General features: G+C 36.7%; 1 protein-coding gene across 1 annotated transcript; it reads right to left on the bottom strand.

The window, feature by feature from the left end:
- Positions 1 to 1,495: 1,495 nt before the first annotated feature.
- Positions 1,496 to 6,228, bottom strand: LOC105036675 (uncharacterized). The gene is made up of 3 exons (XM_073261055.1): positions 5,991 to 6,228; positions 2,001 to 2,129; positions 1,496 to 1,888 (listed from the first exon to the last, which is right to left on the bottom strand). The coding sequence occupies exons 1-3, from the start codon at positions 6,183 to 6,185 to the stop codon at positions 1,811 to 1,813; spliced, it is 402 nt and encodes a 133-aa protein (XP_073117156.1). The 5' UTR covers positions 6,186 to 6,228; the 3' UTR covers positions 1,496 to 1,810.
- Between the last annotated feature and the right edge of the window lie 9,771 nt (positions 6,229 to 15,999).

The raw sequence follows: 15,999 nt of genomic DNA, 5'->3' as shown, positions 1-15,999 counted from the left end.
GATCTTGGGAGGGTTTAAGAGGGATAGTTTTTATTCATGGAGAGCAAGAAGCCATAAACATGAATCGAAGAACTGGTTCTGGGCATTTTACTCTCCTTTATTGAGATTGGAATCGAGAATGGAGAGAAGTTGTTGTCTCTGAAACCATGTCAACCATGGTCAGAAATAGGAGGGAGGAGCAAAAGCTCTTGACGTCATATTTGAAGAGATTTTTTTCACAAAAGGAGGGATGTAGACGCCCTCTTATGAAGAGGGATGGAAAGGCAGGTAGAATTAGGGAATTGTAGTTTGAGGTAGGGAAGAGATGCAGCTTCGTCAACCAGGGAAAAATGGAGTATGGACTTTTTTATGGACGGCAAAGAAGAGCAAATTGAGGATGGAGAGAGAAATTATTGATGGAAGGACGTTTGTTTGCCCTAACAAGACGGCAACACGATGGAGAATTATTTACCGACACCCGAATGGATAATTACTTTCTGGTCCTAAACCGACAAGTTTAATACAGATCCAGCAGAGTTGCCAACTTTAAACAGAAATAAACATTACTTCTAGCCCTCCGTGCATATTTCAAAATAATTTTTGGCCTCTAACATGCATGTTTCATGAATATGAGAAGCTGGCGAGCCCTACTAATTTGGGAATGTGACAAGAAATGTAAGGAAGAATTAAGTACAGTTTTATTGATATTTTTTATTAGTTCTCGACCTAGAATTTCATATTAATTGGTGTATTGTTTGAATGACCAAGGACTATTGCAATTATAATTATCTGGCCCTTTCTCAATTATTTGAGATTGGCTTTATAGATTCCCATTCGCCGAGTATTCCTATCAAGAGCTATCTTATATAATACTATAACATGATAAAAATATATTGGGATCTCTTAGCAGACTTGGAAAGTAAAATCATATCGAGGTCCGTTAATACATTATTATTATTTTCCAGTGCCCAAATCACAAATCGCACACAAAGTCAGGATTTTCCCAATTTCAGTTATCTTCCAGTTCTTGACTTGCAAGTCTGAAGTCTGTGATGTCTGCAGACCGTGCAAAACAAAGAATTAATTATAGATCCCTAGATAGACCTTGATGTTTTCTAGTGACTAAGTTGCACAAGTTACATATGGAATCAGCAGATCTGCAGGCTACTGTACATTGAACAACCTGAAGTGGTCTCATATTCAGAGTCTCACCGCCATCATGATGTGTACATGAATAATGCTATAATGGTGGGGATGTTTTGGAACATCTGGTTAACAGTGGATCACATAATCTGACAATCTCAGATGCATCATTAGTTCGCACCCAAAAAATTCTCAGAAGCTCATAATGAATAGCAGTGGAATCCTCTGGAGTAAATGAATATCAGCTAAATCAAAGGTTAATATGGGGATAAAAGATGATCTACATAAAAAAGATTAATGAACAAACTAGCTCAGTAGTTAACAGAATTCTCCGGATATTCAGAAAAATGTATAACAACTTAGAAATTCAATATAGAGCAGAAAAATCCCTTAGGAACAATATGATGCATTAAAGTACCTCATATCTATGCAGTGGTTTAGAACTGGCAACTAGACAAGAGACTATTGAGACAATAGTGAGGCATCTGATAGCCTTCTACACTTTGTTCAGTATATTCCAGTTGTGCATGTAGGTTACGCTCCAGTTTATCAATAGAATAAATAGATTAAGCAACTCTAACATTTGATGAAATACATTAATCAGGGTTTACTCTTTTATATCTTGCACTTGATCACAGAAAAGCAGGGGAAAGCAGGAAAAAGAGAACAAATTCATCTTGTCCGATGGTCAGAGCTCACCATCACTGTAGTCTGGAAAGGTAATGCACTTGAAGACCTTGCATTTTGCACACAGAATGTAGCCAATCTGCAAGTAAGGAAGCTAAATAATCAATTATTCTATGCATTATCATACAGTGACTTTACAAAACATCATGATATGCAACTTTCACTTTGCTAAGTAACTAATAAGGACTTACAGCTCTACAAGTTGGGCAGCGACGATAAATTCGGTTATTCTCAGCCTTCACATAGGTCTTCTTACCTTCGCAGAAGTCGCAAAGCAGCCATCCTCTGCCATCACAGGAATCACACATAATCCCTACTTCCTTTTTTTTAGAAAAAAATTGGACAAATCGTATTAGATAATGCTTGAAATGGATAATAGAGGCAGAATTTAGTGTAAGCTGCTAAAAAAAAGTCTGCCTAAAACATTATGATAGTTCAACAACCATACCAGGTTAAACATCCAGTCACTCTGAGTTTTTGCCAGCCTTTTGAGTGAGCAGCATGGCTAGTACCTTAAATATGGGGAGAGAAAAAAGGAGACTTGAAAGGAGTGAACTTGATGCAGGTCAGCATTCAACCTGAAGCTAGACAACTTCACCATGCAAATCCTCTCCAGTCTTTTCACCATAAATTTCCATTTAAAGATGAAAGGAGAAAGAGCAACTGAAAGTTTAAAGCAGAAGGAAATATTAAGGAATATGATAATGCCCCCCAATCCAGCGCATAAGTGGCCATGTTTCCTGATCCTAAACACGTGCTCTTTCCTCCTCTAAAACATGTAGCCTAGACAATACATATTGTTTGAATGATAAATTTTAATAGACAGATATATGATATAATTACAAAATTTACTCTGGGTCTATTTGGGAATGATGTAGCTTTTGGCCAAAAAGCAATTTTAAATAAAAGCTGTGTTTTGATATCAAAAGCTGTTTGGTCAGCTTTTTTGTTTGACTATCAATATCTTAAAACTATTCTGAAGCTGTAGAAATAATTTATTGTATGTTTAGTTAACAAACCCAAAAGCTGTTTTTGAATGACAAATGATCAAAAAGAACAAATATCTAAAATAATTCTAATATTATTTGGATATAAAATTTTTTATTTTATTTTTTCTCATCTTTCTTTTTGTATGTTTTTGTTAAAGTTATCCATTGACTTTCTTATTTATTTCGAAATTATCTTCGTCTCATTAAGTGGAGATGAAAGGATATTAACTAAAGAAAGAGTCCTGATACATAAAGAAATCGGCAAAAAGATGTGATGTGGATGGAGATGAGAGGAAATTAATATGAAAAAAAATTGGAGAAAAATGAGAGATATAGAGGAGATTAATAATCTTGAAAGTCGGAAAAAAGGATGTAAATAGAGATAAGAGGTAGGGATGTGGATGGAGATTAGATGAGATTAATCTGTAGAAAGAAAGAGACCTGATGGACAAGAAAATCGAACAAAAGGGGACGTAGATGGAAATAAGAGAAGACTAAATAATCCTGAAAGTCGGAAATAGATGACGTAGATGGAGATGAGAGGAGATTAATGGAGGATGTGAATGGAGATGAGATGAGATTAATCTGAAGAAAAAAGGATCCTGATAGACAAGGAAGTGGGGAAGTGAAAAAAAGAAACGTGTGAGGGGTATTAAGAGGGTAACACATAATTTTTCTTAAAAAAAAAAAAAAACTAACTTCCTGCGCAATATTTAGCTTGCGGTGCTCCGTCCACGAACAACGGAAGGGCGTCAACTTTATGTAAACCATATTTTGAGGGATCTTAAACATGATCCAAAATTACTTTTGGATTATAGTCAAATACTCAAAATTCTGCTTTTAGATCCGAAATCACTGTTGACGAGTATAAATGTACCCCCAACATACACTATATATCCTTCAACAAATCAAAATCTAGATAGTTTCAAAACCTTTAATCCCTCTATGTATATATCATGGTTGCCTTCTCCATTTTTCTTTTCCCAGTCAAAGGTATCAAAATCTGCAAAGTTGCTTTCCGATACTGATTTTCTCTTGCTTTTTGGTAACTTTCCATAATGTTCTATTTTATGTGCTGTATTGGAGCCAAATGGAGTGGTTATTTCTAATGAAGCAGAGGAAACAAGCCCTTTTTTTTCCTAGAAGGAACTTGTGCAGTCCCTCCTTTTATATAACAAAGAGCATTGTACAGAACTCTTTTACAGATACAATCCTACGTGTCACTGTGAACCAATTGAAGAAGATACAGTAGTTGGTTCTGGTCCATGACAACACCTTTCCATGAGTGGTTACAAAATTGGCCAGCAACTAGCAATTTTGGTTAGCTTATGGTACATGTGTGTAACCTGTGTATCTGGCTTATCCTGCAGTAATTCGCACAAGTCTAGGAGAAATTTGAAGCCTGGAAATTTGTCAAAGAGATTTTTTTAACAAACTTCTTACCATGAAGCATGACTCAAGAAGTGTTAGGGGAAAGGAAGTTAACCTTCTCGGAAGCTCGCCTCAATCTTCAACAAGCTCTTGACAATATCCAGGCGGGCAACGATTCTTTTATTCATAATCTTGGGGCTGCCAGTGATTTATCAGAAAGATCTTTAACTCCACCTCTGACTCTCTTGGGTCCTGGTTTCTTTTTATTTTTCTCTCATTAAAAGTCAACAACTCAGGGCCTGTAACTTGCCAGCACCAATACACATGATGCTATCAACAAAACAGCCAGTTTGAACATAAACCTGAATGCCTTCTCCTCCCAGCCATTTGTACCTGTTTTTTTTTCCTTTGGGAGAATTAGGACAGGGGGAAGAATGCCCAAAATTGGGAAAGGGTGAGAATCAAACCCAGGTCGCTGGTATCCAAACCCCACTGACTTTGTCAACTGAACTGATTGTCACGCTCTCCCGACTGTTTGTATTTGGCTTTATAAATTCTTCTATTTCATGCCACAATGGCAAACAGCCAACAATTCCCAAAGCATCCTTTTTTTCTTTGATTGAAACAATTCCCCACAGCATCTCAATCACTTATAGTAATTGCATGTGCAGCTGTTTTAAATCCTTATTGAATCTTAGCATTTCTTTAAATTATGTGCCATTTATGTGCTTCATCAAACAAGCATATTTCATTCCTTGTCCTTCATGGTCTTGCCCAGTGTCACCACAGGTCCACCTTAGCATTCTCAAATCTGTCCACTCACTTTGTGTTTTGCTTGACATGTGACTCTGCGCACAATTTTATGGCATATATTAATCAGACAACCTAGTGGCACCTTAGCTAGAACTCTATCAATATTTCTTCATCCAATCTTAATTATTTTGCAGAGTAGATCCAAAATAATGTTGTTAGGAGAACCACAAGAAAGTCGAAATTCTAAATTGAAAGCCTCTAAAGATCTAGATGAACAGTGGTTCCACTAATAAACGTCGTGGAGTAAGATATTTGAGTATCTTTCACAAGAAACAGTGTTACAAAGGGTGATAACCACATTCTGACAATATATATATATATATATATATATATATATATATATATATATATATATATATTGATTTGCTGAGTTTTCCAATTCATCCAGAACAGGTTAAGCTTTGGTTTTCTTATTCAAATGCTGATTGACATATTATTCCTTCACTCCTAGATTTGCTTGAAGCTAAAACATGCTACTTCTGAGATCTTCCAGCAAACTACTGCCACTTTCCATTTCCTATTATACATGCTAAAAGCCCATATCTCCTCCATGAATCCATTTGATAAGAGCCAAAATCTATTTCATAGCCCCTACTATTTTATTTATTTTTCATAAATCTCCAGAAAATAAACCCATTTTGAGCAAATACACAAGACTTTAAAGATATTATCACAAACACCAGGGTGTCAGCGGAGCAGCCAAAATTAGGAGATCAAAGAAAGGACTCCAGCGTAAGTTATCCTGACTTATTGCCCAATACTCTTGCTAGAAATCTAGGAAAACTCACAGATCAGAGCAAGAAGACATGGTCATGATGCAATAGCCATTACTAATTTTGCGCATAGATGCTGCAAGCCATTCTGAGGAGGGTGTGTATGATGCTTCTATGCCATCAATCTAAAAGATTAACTCCAAAATGGTCATAGAAATAGTAAACCTGAGAAGTGACCAGCAAACCTAATTGGGCAATGGGAATAGTGGGTTTCAAAGAAAGAAATCAAACTCACCTCTTCCTCTACTTGTTTCTGGATGTCAGGGCTTTGCTGTAAAGGCGTGCAATTGGCAGCAAGTAAACAAGTCTTCCCCTTCTTGCTCCTCCACGCTACTGCTACCGTTGCTGCTGAACTCGAGCCCGCTGATGAAGGGGAACGCCGCAACCAACGGTGGAGATTCATCGACCTGCTCGGACTCCAAACCGCCATTTCTTTTCCTATCCCCTCCCGTGGATGATGCTGGGGTGAAGGAATGGAAATGGGACCCATCAATCCTCTGCGTTTGCTTACCAACCCTCTGGATTCATTAATTTTATGTGATGGACCTCGTTTTGTTTCTCGCCCGAATCAAACGGTTGGAATCCAACCTGAAACCAAGCAATCTACTCTATCCCAAAGCCAATTACAACTACACCCAAAATAGACGGAAAAGAAACCCAGCCCCCTCCGCGCACACGGACACACCCCCACTTTGTTGCCCGCGCGCGCGCGCATACAAAAGCTCTACCAGAGCCGGTTCGCGGGGGGACGGAGGCGCAGCACGGCCACAGAGAAGGGCACGCTGCAGCAGTCCAGAGAGTTCCATCAGTACTAGACAATATTTATCATACCATGCAGTGCCAAATCGATATATAGTCTTATGCTATATTGGTACTTGATATATTTTATTATCTAATACCATTTTCACATACCAACATTATAACATAATAATATCTATATGGAATCTGATATCAAGATGCAGAATTTTAATGCTAAGTGTGATGCCCATTAAAAGATAGTATAGAGGGTTGAAAAGCATGAAAAGTTGCTTCCCGAATTACTAGCACTCCATTCTTGTAAGAAAATAAGATCGAGATGAGATCGAGACTACTCTGAAATCCATCCATAAAAAAAAAAAAAGAAAAAAATGAAAGGAAAAAAAAGATGAAAAAAAGAAAACTTGGAAGGAATGAATAAGAAAAAAAAGAAAGGGAGGAAGGAAAGAAGGAAGAAAGGCAAGAAAAAGAAAAAAATGAAGGGATAAGAAAAAGATATAATAAAAAGAAAGAAATGAAGATAAAAGGAAAAGAATGAAAATAATGAATAAAAGAAAAAAGAGAGAAGGAAAGAAAAGAAGTGAGGAGAAATGAAGGATATCTTCTGGGATGCATGATCAAAATAATTATCAGAATAGGACGAGATAGTGGGGTGTCCCGTTCTATGAAGATACCAAAATATCTCCATCTTACGAGATCTAAAATTTTGCACTTAATAATATATATGCATTGTAATTGTTGTGTAGAATCAAATACTAGTTATTGTAAAGATAGAATTTGCTTGTACTTTATAAATTATACTTTAAAAAGGTAGTATGATAGGAGTTATTATTTTGTTTCTCATTTTGACCTAGACAAGTAACTTTATAAATACGATTTGTCTAGACATCGGTTACTAAAAAAAAAAAAGAGAGTCAATATCACACTTTAATTTATATAGCCATGTACACCCTAATCATGTGTGTGTATCTTCTAAATTAAGTGAAGATGTACACCGTAAAACAATAACTATGACTTTTTTTTTTAATTATTGGAGTGAGGTATATGCTAATATGCATTCAAGTATAATAAAAAAAATATGTATGGGGCAAAAGAATTGGATATACTCTTCGCAGCTCATGAGTAATAACTTGATTTTCGAAACCTAACTTTGAATATACTTGATGAGGAGGACCTCACAAGCACTCTCGGATGAGTTAATGATCAAGTCTATAGAGAATATCTTTATAATATATTGAAAAAAAGAGATGAAGACAGAGAAGATTTTGGGGTCCCAATTTATGATGATGGGTTTGCTGTCTTCACTACCTAGTTGGAAAGGGTTGAATGGTCTGATTAGCTGTGTCGCCGTTGCTTCTCAACCAACATGGCACCCTCATTGTAACCATCCACCCTACCTTCTATAGCTTCCCAATCATCTTGTCCATCAGATATGGGAATATATCTATCTAGATCATACATAATGACAAGATCTTTGGCTATAACCATAGCCTCTACCATATTAGGACCTTACAAATGTGCATGGATTGCAACACCTCCCCTCAGCTCCACCTCCACTTTGAACACTGCTCCGACTATCACTTCGACTCCCCTTCAAGTGCCACTTTTTCTGCTCGAGACCCCTCCAAGCATATGAAGGGGTAGATGCTCATCTATTTGGGATTTTTTTATCTTTTTGAAATATGGGAGCTTTATATAGTGAAAGGCTATAGACCTGATCTAGAACTAATTAAGTAGATAGATTGAAAGTATGAGATAATTCTTTTGGTTTCTAAGCACGGCTAGCATATTAAGAATTTATTTGGATGACTGAACTAAAAAATACTATGAGATTTTATTTTTTGGGTTAAATCTATTTTTTTTTCTATGGATTCTATTAGTGCACTAAACCAATCTCAAGACACATGGCATCATCATAGGAGATCAAAGAGATATCAATCTCAAAGCATTAGATTCTAGCAGACTAATTTATCGATTAGCAGATTCAGTTCGGTATTTTACCAACCTGAATAAAAGACACTCTGGTATTCTATCCAGAATGATGTTGCAGCTGATAAGAGAATATTCAGATCGGATATTTACTGACCTAAATCTCGATGCCTTCTATATCTGAGATGACTATTATGACGTCTCTATTTCACTCCGATCATATACCGAAGTGAACTATTTTAGTGACGGACTTAATCGTTTTGCAAACATCCGCAATGATTTCTGCAGTCAAATCATAGCTGGCCACGATCTTATATACAGTTGGCAGGTATAGTCAGATATGATCCCATATCCAACTCATATGCATAGCTGTACGTCAGCTCACTTACAGGTGGTGCTCTAACCGTCTAACAAATTTTTCTAATTACCTAACAAAATTGTAACGGCTTCTTCAACCTCCTCTATAAATAGAGAATCAGGATTCCTCCATCGGTAAGTTTTACTCTCTGAAACTGGAGAAGACTCTGTCAGTAGGAAACTAGGCCAGAATCTTAGCTCTTACCCAATTTTCTTTCTGTTCCATTCGATCTGTCTTGCTCTCCTATTCTTTTTAATCCCTGTTCTCAAGGTTCGAACTGACTTAAGCATCGAAGGGTTAAGAATCGGAGGACTCTCAGTCGGTTTCTTGACTGATTTTGCAGATTGAAAAAATTTCTGCCAGATCGCAAAGATCATTCCAACCCAGCTTTATTCAATTTGATCAGTCCTACTCTAGATTTTGAGCCTTGTAGTAACAGATTGACGTTAGAGGAAGGATTTTCTAATTTTTTTATGAAAAAGATGGTCAAGGCACGAGCTCAGCATCCCTCTTCCTCCGCTCCAAAAGGAGCACCTGAGGTGTCATTACAGCAACCAATTATTGTTAATCCTCAACAATTCAACTTCATTGTTCAGTAAGTTCAAGTCCAGATAGCAGCTGTTCAACAACTTCAAAAGAAAGAGGAGCAACAATCGAAAGAAGCTCCTCTCCTGAATGCTTTATCTCAATACAGCCCTCAACCAGTCTATCAAGATGAACACCACATTGGTGAGGCTGATAGTGAATTTGTCCATAGTACTCTGAAAGTTTAAAGAAGAGGTGATCTAGAGTATAAGGTTCTGGATCTTGAAAGATATCTGATAGAAATTCAGATAAGAGGTCCATCTCAGAATAAAAATAGTTTCAATCTTCGATCTCCTTTCTCTCATAAGATCTTGAGTGAACTAATTTCAAACTAGTTCAAAATATCCACCATCGAGTCTTTTGATGGCTCTGCTGATCCAATGGATCATCTCGAGAGTTATAGAGCCCTCATGACTTTGCAAGGGACTTTCGATGTCCTATTATGCATTGCTTTTCTTGCAACCCTCAAGAATGCGATGAGGGTATGGTTTTTTAGACTCCTGTAAGGATCCATCTCTTCTTTTGAGCAGCTCGAGAGGCTGTTCGTCACTTACTTTGGTACTAACAGATCTCATTTGAAGCATGTGGATAGTTTTTTCTCTATTTAGCAATTGGAGGGAGAAGATCTCTAGAAGTATGTGGCTCGTTTCAATGCAGCCACTTTGGAAGTAAAAAATTTCAATGAATTAGTTGTCATATTTGCTCTGAAAAAGAGATTTTGGAGCAACCATTTGATTTTTTTTTGAATAAAAATTTTTCGGACACTCATGATGAAATGCTCGATCGGGTGAGTAAGTACATCGAGGCCGAAGAGGAGGAGGCTATCTTAAGGCAGACAAGAAAGGATAAAAATAAAAAAAAAATAATCGAGAGAGAATAATGAAATACAGCAGACTGAAAACTCAAATCGATCCCAAAAATATTTGAGGTCAAGAAGTCCACCTTGGTGCTTTGATTCTTATGCCCCTCGTCTGCCCCTCAAGCTCAGATTCTAATGAAAATTGAAGGAGAAGGGTATCTTCGAAGGCCTGATCCTTTGAGGACTTCTTCTGAGAAGAGAGACAAGCAGAAATATTACCACTTCCATCGAGATGATGGCCATGACACCAAGGAATGCAGGTAGTTACGAGATGAGATAGAAGTCTTGGTGTACTGGGGCTACCTCGGTAAATATGTCAAACCGGCCAAAATTGTAGAATACAGGCCTCCAGTAGAAGAAATTTTTGATGACTACAATCGACCAACTGCTGATGTTATCAATGTGATATCCGACGTCCTATTTGACACTCATGACCCATCTTCTAAGAAGAAGAGAACTAAAGATATTATTTCATTTTCTGAAAATGATGTAAAAAAGATCCAAACCCCTCATAATGATGCTATCGTCATCTTTATGATGATAGTAAAATATGATATAAAAAGAGTTCTTATTGATAATAAAAACTCTGCTGATGTATTATTCTATGATACTTTCTCAAAAATGAACTTGACCAGACAGCTCAGGTGGGTCAGTACTTCTCTGATCGGATTCTCAGAAAATCTGATAGCGATCGAGAAAAAAATCACTTTGCTAGTTACAGTAGGATTGGAGCCAAGGCAATCAATGGTGCAACTCATTTTTTTGATGGTCAGAGTCCCATATGCTTATAATGCTATTCTCGACTGACCTGATCTCAATGTTCTTAAGGCCATTGTCTCCACTTACCATCTGCTGGTGTGTTTTTTCGACTAAGGAAGGAATTGATGAAATATGTGGCGATCAGATGGTGGCTCAACGGTATTTTATGATTTTTGCTAAATAAAGCAATCGATAGAAACTATGCCAGTTGATATACCAGATGCATTGGATGAGATTGAAAAAATCCGAGATGAATCAGTGGAAAAGCTTGAAGCCATTTCTTTGAGAGATGATTCAAAAAAAATAGTCCAGATCAATGTAAACATCAAGCCTGATTTAAGGGATAAAATGATCAAGTTTTTATGAGCAAATACTGACATCTTTGCTTGGCCAATCTTCGATATGCCTAGCATCCCTATCGATGTGATTATTCATAAACTAAATATCGATCTAAATTTCAAACTGATGCAATAGAAGAAAAGAAGTTTCATCTCAAAAAAGAAAAAAACCATCGATGAGAAAGTTGACAAGCTTTTAAAAGCAAGATTTATTAGGAAAGCTTGTTATCCGAAATGGATAGCCAATATTGTTATGGTCAAGAAGTCCAATGATAAATGGAGGATATGCATCGACTATAAAGATCTCAATAAAGCTTGTCTGAAGGATAATTTTTCTCTGTTGAAGATTGATTAGCTCGTAGATGCTATCTCTGGTCACAAACTTCTCCTTTATGGATGCTTTCTCAGACTATAATCAGATCAAAATAGCTCCAGAAGATGAAAAAAATACTGTCTTTATCATTGAAAGATATTTATATTGTTACAAAATGATACCTTTTGATCTTAAAAATGTAGGTGCTACATTCCAACGTCTCATCAATAAAGTTTTCAAGCAACAAATTGATCAAAATATGGAGATCTATGTTGATGTCATGATAGTAAAAAGCATCGAAGAGGACTGGTATATTACAAACTGAAGGAAGCATTTGAAAAATTTAGAAGGCACAAGATGAAACTCAATCCTAACAAATGTACCTTCGGAGTTGGCTCAAGTAAGTTCCTTGGCTTTCTCATTAATCAAAGAGAAATGAAAGTTAATCCTGAAAAGATTCGAGCATTACTGGAATTGAAGTGCCTGACTTCCATCAAAAAAATCCAGCAGCTCATTGGGTGGGTGGCAGCCCTCAGTCAATTTATTTTCAGGTCAACTGAAAGATGCCTCTCATTCTTTAAAATATTAAGAAATATCAAAAATTTCAGCTAGACAAAAGAATGCTAAATTGCTTTTGAAGATCTTAAGAAAAATCTTGACTCTCCGCCTCTTCTTTCTAAGCTGGTCGAAGGTGAAGAACTATACATATATATTTTTGTCTTATTCTATACAGTCAGCTCGATTCTTATTTAAAAAGAAATGGACATTCAAAGGCCTATCTATTACACCAGCAAATTATTGTGAGATGCAGAAATCTGATATAAAAAGATCAAAAAGATGATATATGCTTTGATCATGGCAGTCCGGAGACTCAGACCTTATTTTTAAGCTCAACCATTGTAGTATTGACAGACCAACCACTCAGATTGATATTGCAAAGAGTTGATACTTTAGATCGGATCATCAAATAGACTATTGAACTCAGTGAATTTGATATCCACTATCGACCTCGAACTGTAGTTAAAGGTCAGGTACTAGCTGATTTTGTTGCAAAGTGCACTGTCCCATATGATGGGTCAATCCTAGCAAATCCTGAAAGTGATGATTCGTTCTGGATCTTATATGTGGATGGAGCCTCGAATTCCCAAGGAAGTGGTGCTGGTTTAATTTTGGCTAGTCCTGAAGGGTTCGTAACTGAGCAGGCTTTGAGGTTCAATTTTAATACTTTCAATAATAGTACTGAATATGAAGCCCTAATGGCGGATCTCAAAATGGCAAAAAAGCTCAGAGTCAGAAAATTAAAATTTTTTACAGACTTGCAACTTGTCGTCGGTCAAGTTCGGGGTCAATTTGAAATCAAGAATTTCATAATGGCTCATTATCTATAGAATGTCAAAAAGCTATTCAAAAATTTTGAAGAGCTTGAAGTGCTCTAAATTTCTAGATCAGAAAATGTCCGAATTGATGCTGTTTCGCACCTCGCCACTTCAGGCTTTTCCAAACTAAATCAGAAGATATTGATTGAACAGTTGGATAGGTTCAGCATCGAAATGCTCTCTATATTTTAGGTCAGTCATGAGCCAAGTTGGATTGTTCTCTTCATAGATTATATATTTAAAAAAATTTTGCCTAATGATCCGATCAAGGCCAGAAGTATTAAAAGACAAGCTCCATAGTATGTTCTTCAAGGAGGCCACTTATATAAAAAATCTTATTCTCTTCCTCTACTTCAATGCTTGACACTATCTGAAGCTGACTACGTACTTCAAAAAGTATATGAAGGGATATGTGAAAATCATCTGAGAGGTAGGTTGCTTACTTATAAAGTAATCCGACAAGGTTACTACTAGCCAACTATTCAAAAGAATGTAGCTGATCTTGTCAACAAGTACGACCAATGCCAAAGGTATGCTAATATTCAACATCAATCTGCTGCTGAGCTAATTTCTATTACCGTCCTTTGACCCTTTACAATTTGGGGGATGGATATACTGAGGCCTTTTCAAGTAGCGGCAGGCCAAAAAAAATTTCTGATAATAGCCATTGATTATTTCACAAAATGGATAGAGACAGAACCTTTAACCCAAATTACAGAGAAAAAGATACACAATTTTGTCTGAAAATCTTTAATATGCAGATTTGATTTATCTCGGATCATCATCACTGATAATGATCAGTAGTTTGACAACCCCAAGTTTAGAAAATTCTGCTTCAATTTTTGTATTGATCACCAGCTCATTTCTGTTGGGCATCTGCAGTCAAATAGTAAAGCCCAAGTAACCAATAGAGCTATCCTTCAAAGTTTGAAGACAAGACTCATTGAAGCAAAAGAGTTCTGGGCTGAAGAGGTACACAGTGTACTATGGGCATATCGAATCACGTTTCAGATTCCGACAGGAGAAATTTTTTTTAGACTCACCTATGAAATTGAAGTTATGATTCTAATTGAGACTGACTTATCATCTGATAGAGTCAGAAATTTTCGTGAGGCAACCAATCCTGATCGATTGGGGATCGATCTGGATTTTTTTGATGAAATGAGAGAACAAGTTCGTATCAGAATGGTGGCCTATAAGTAGAGGATTGCTAAGTATTATAATATCTGGATGAAATCAAAATCATTTTAGAAGGGTGACCTTATTCTGAGATGAGCAAAAGTTTCAAAGCTTACCGAACAAGGCAAACTAGCTCCCAATTGGGAAGGACCTTATTGAATTACTAATGGAGTTCACCCAGGAGCTTATAGAATTGAGAATTTAGATGGATTTGTTATTTTTCGCACTTGAAATTTTGAAAAACTTAAAAAATATTATCATTGAAATATTCTAACAAGCTCTTTCTTATATGTCATATTTTTTTATTTATCGACATTCGATCCTCAAATTGGTGAAGCCCCTGGAGGCACAAATGGAGATAAAATCTCCTAAATCCAATTTTCGAATTGGTGAAGCCATGAAGGGCATACATATTAATTTGAATTTTAATCCAGTAAAGCCCCGAAGGGCATATATATTAATCCGAATTTCAGTCTGATAGAACATCGAAGAGCGTACATATTAATCCAAATTTCAGTCCGATGGAGCCCCGAAGGGCATACATATTAATCCAGATTTCAGTCTGGTAAAATTCTGAACGGCTTACATATTAATTCAGATTTCAGTCCAGTAGAGCCTCGAAGGGCATACATATTAATCTAGATTTCAATCCAGTAGAGCCTCGAAAGGTACATATTAATCTAGATTTCAGTACGATAGAGCTTCGAAGGGTATATATATTAATATGGATTTCAGTCCGATAGTTCGGTAGAGCCTCGAAGGGCATACATATTGATTTGGATTTTAGTCTGGTAGAGCCCTGAAGGACACGAGTACTGATTTGGATTTTAGTCTGATAGAGCCTTAAAGGGTGCGAGTACTGATTTGGATTTCAATTCGATAGAGCTTCGAAAAGCACAAGTACTAATTCGGATTTCAGTCCAGTGTCATCTCGGAAGATGATATTACACCCTGAAAGATGATATTATTATGGATTTCAATCCAATATAATCCCGAAGGGCTTGATCCCCGTCAACCGATGAGTTTTGTGCCGGCCACGAAATTGAAGTGATATTATCTTTGAATTCTCTTTTGGATTCTCTTGAAAATACCGATCTCTGGATCGAATCTTAAACTTGATCCATTCGAGGTTATATAAATAAACTACATTTGAATCTTGATTTTTAATTAATTAATGATGGGTAAAGTTAAAGTTATCAATTTTCGATTCAGTTGAATTATAAAGATATATATGATTATTTTATCTTGATAAGCTATGAAATTTGCTAGAATGTGCACATCAAATCATGATGCCCGAGAAAATACTTCTTGCATTGATGTAAAAAGAAATATAAAAGGAAAAATTCATATCGGGTTCATATGTTCCAAAATAGAAGAAGACCTATATCTGGTCAATACATCCTAGAAGGAAGAAAAATCTCTATCAGATAATTACTGGTGAATTGGAACCTTTCTTGGTTGATTCCTCTTTAGTCCGCCCCGATTCCTCAGCAACATCAGTGGTAATGAGCCCTGCGATTGTGGTGGACTCTAGTTTCTTGATGGCCTTGGGAACCTCAGTCTCTACTGGAGGCACAACAGATATAGACTCCACAGTGATGGCCTTAGTTATACTCACTTCGGTAAGAGCCCAACCTGACTCCTTAGCTGGCTTCCTCTGCTGCTTCAGTGGGCGACTCGAGATCCCCCTTTATGCCATATCAATGGCCACCTTCGAAGTGATTTGAGATATCTATATCAGGATATAATTTTTTGACTAAATTACGGCACTGACTGAATGCATAATCATATG

Source organism: Elaeis guineensis, chromosome 7 (assembly GCF_000442705.2).
Source record: "Elaeis guineensis isolate ETL-2024a chromosome 7, EG11, whole genome shotgun sequence".
Taxonomy (NCBI): domain Eukaryota; kingdom Viridiplantae; phylum Streptophyta; class Magnoliopsida; order Arecales; family Arecaceae; genus Elaeis; species Elaeis guineensis.
Note: the sequence above shows the minus strand (reverse complement) of the source record. Positions and strands in the feature narration are given on the sequence as shown.

Excerpts from the sequence above, each read along its gene's own strand:
- LOC105036675 (XM_073261055.1), bottom strand. The coding sequence starts at position 6,185 with ATGGCGGTTTGGAGTCCGAGCAGGTCGATGAATCTCCACCGTTGGTTG. Across the intron at positions 2,130-5,990 it reads AGAAACAAGTAGAGGAAGAG|GAAGTAGGGATTATGTGTGA; the intron begins GTGAGTTTGATT and ends TCTAAAAAAAAG. Across the intron at positions 1,889-2,000 it reads GCTGCCCAACTTGTAGAGCT|ATTGGCTACATTCTGTGTGC; the intron begins GTAAGTCCTTAT and ends CCTTACTTGCAG.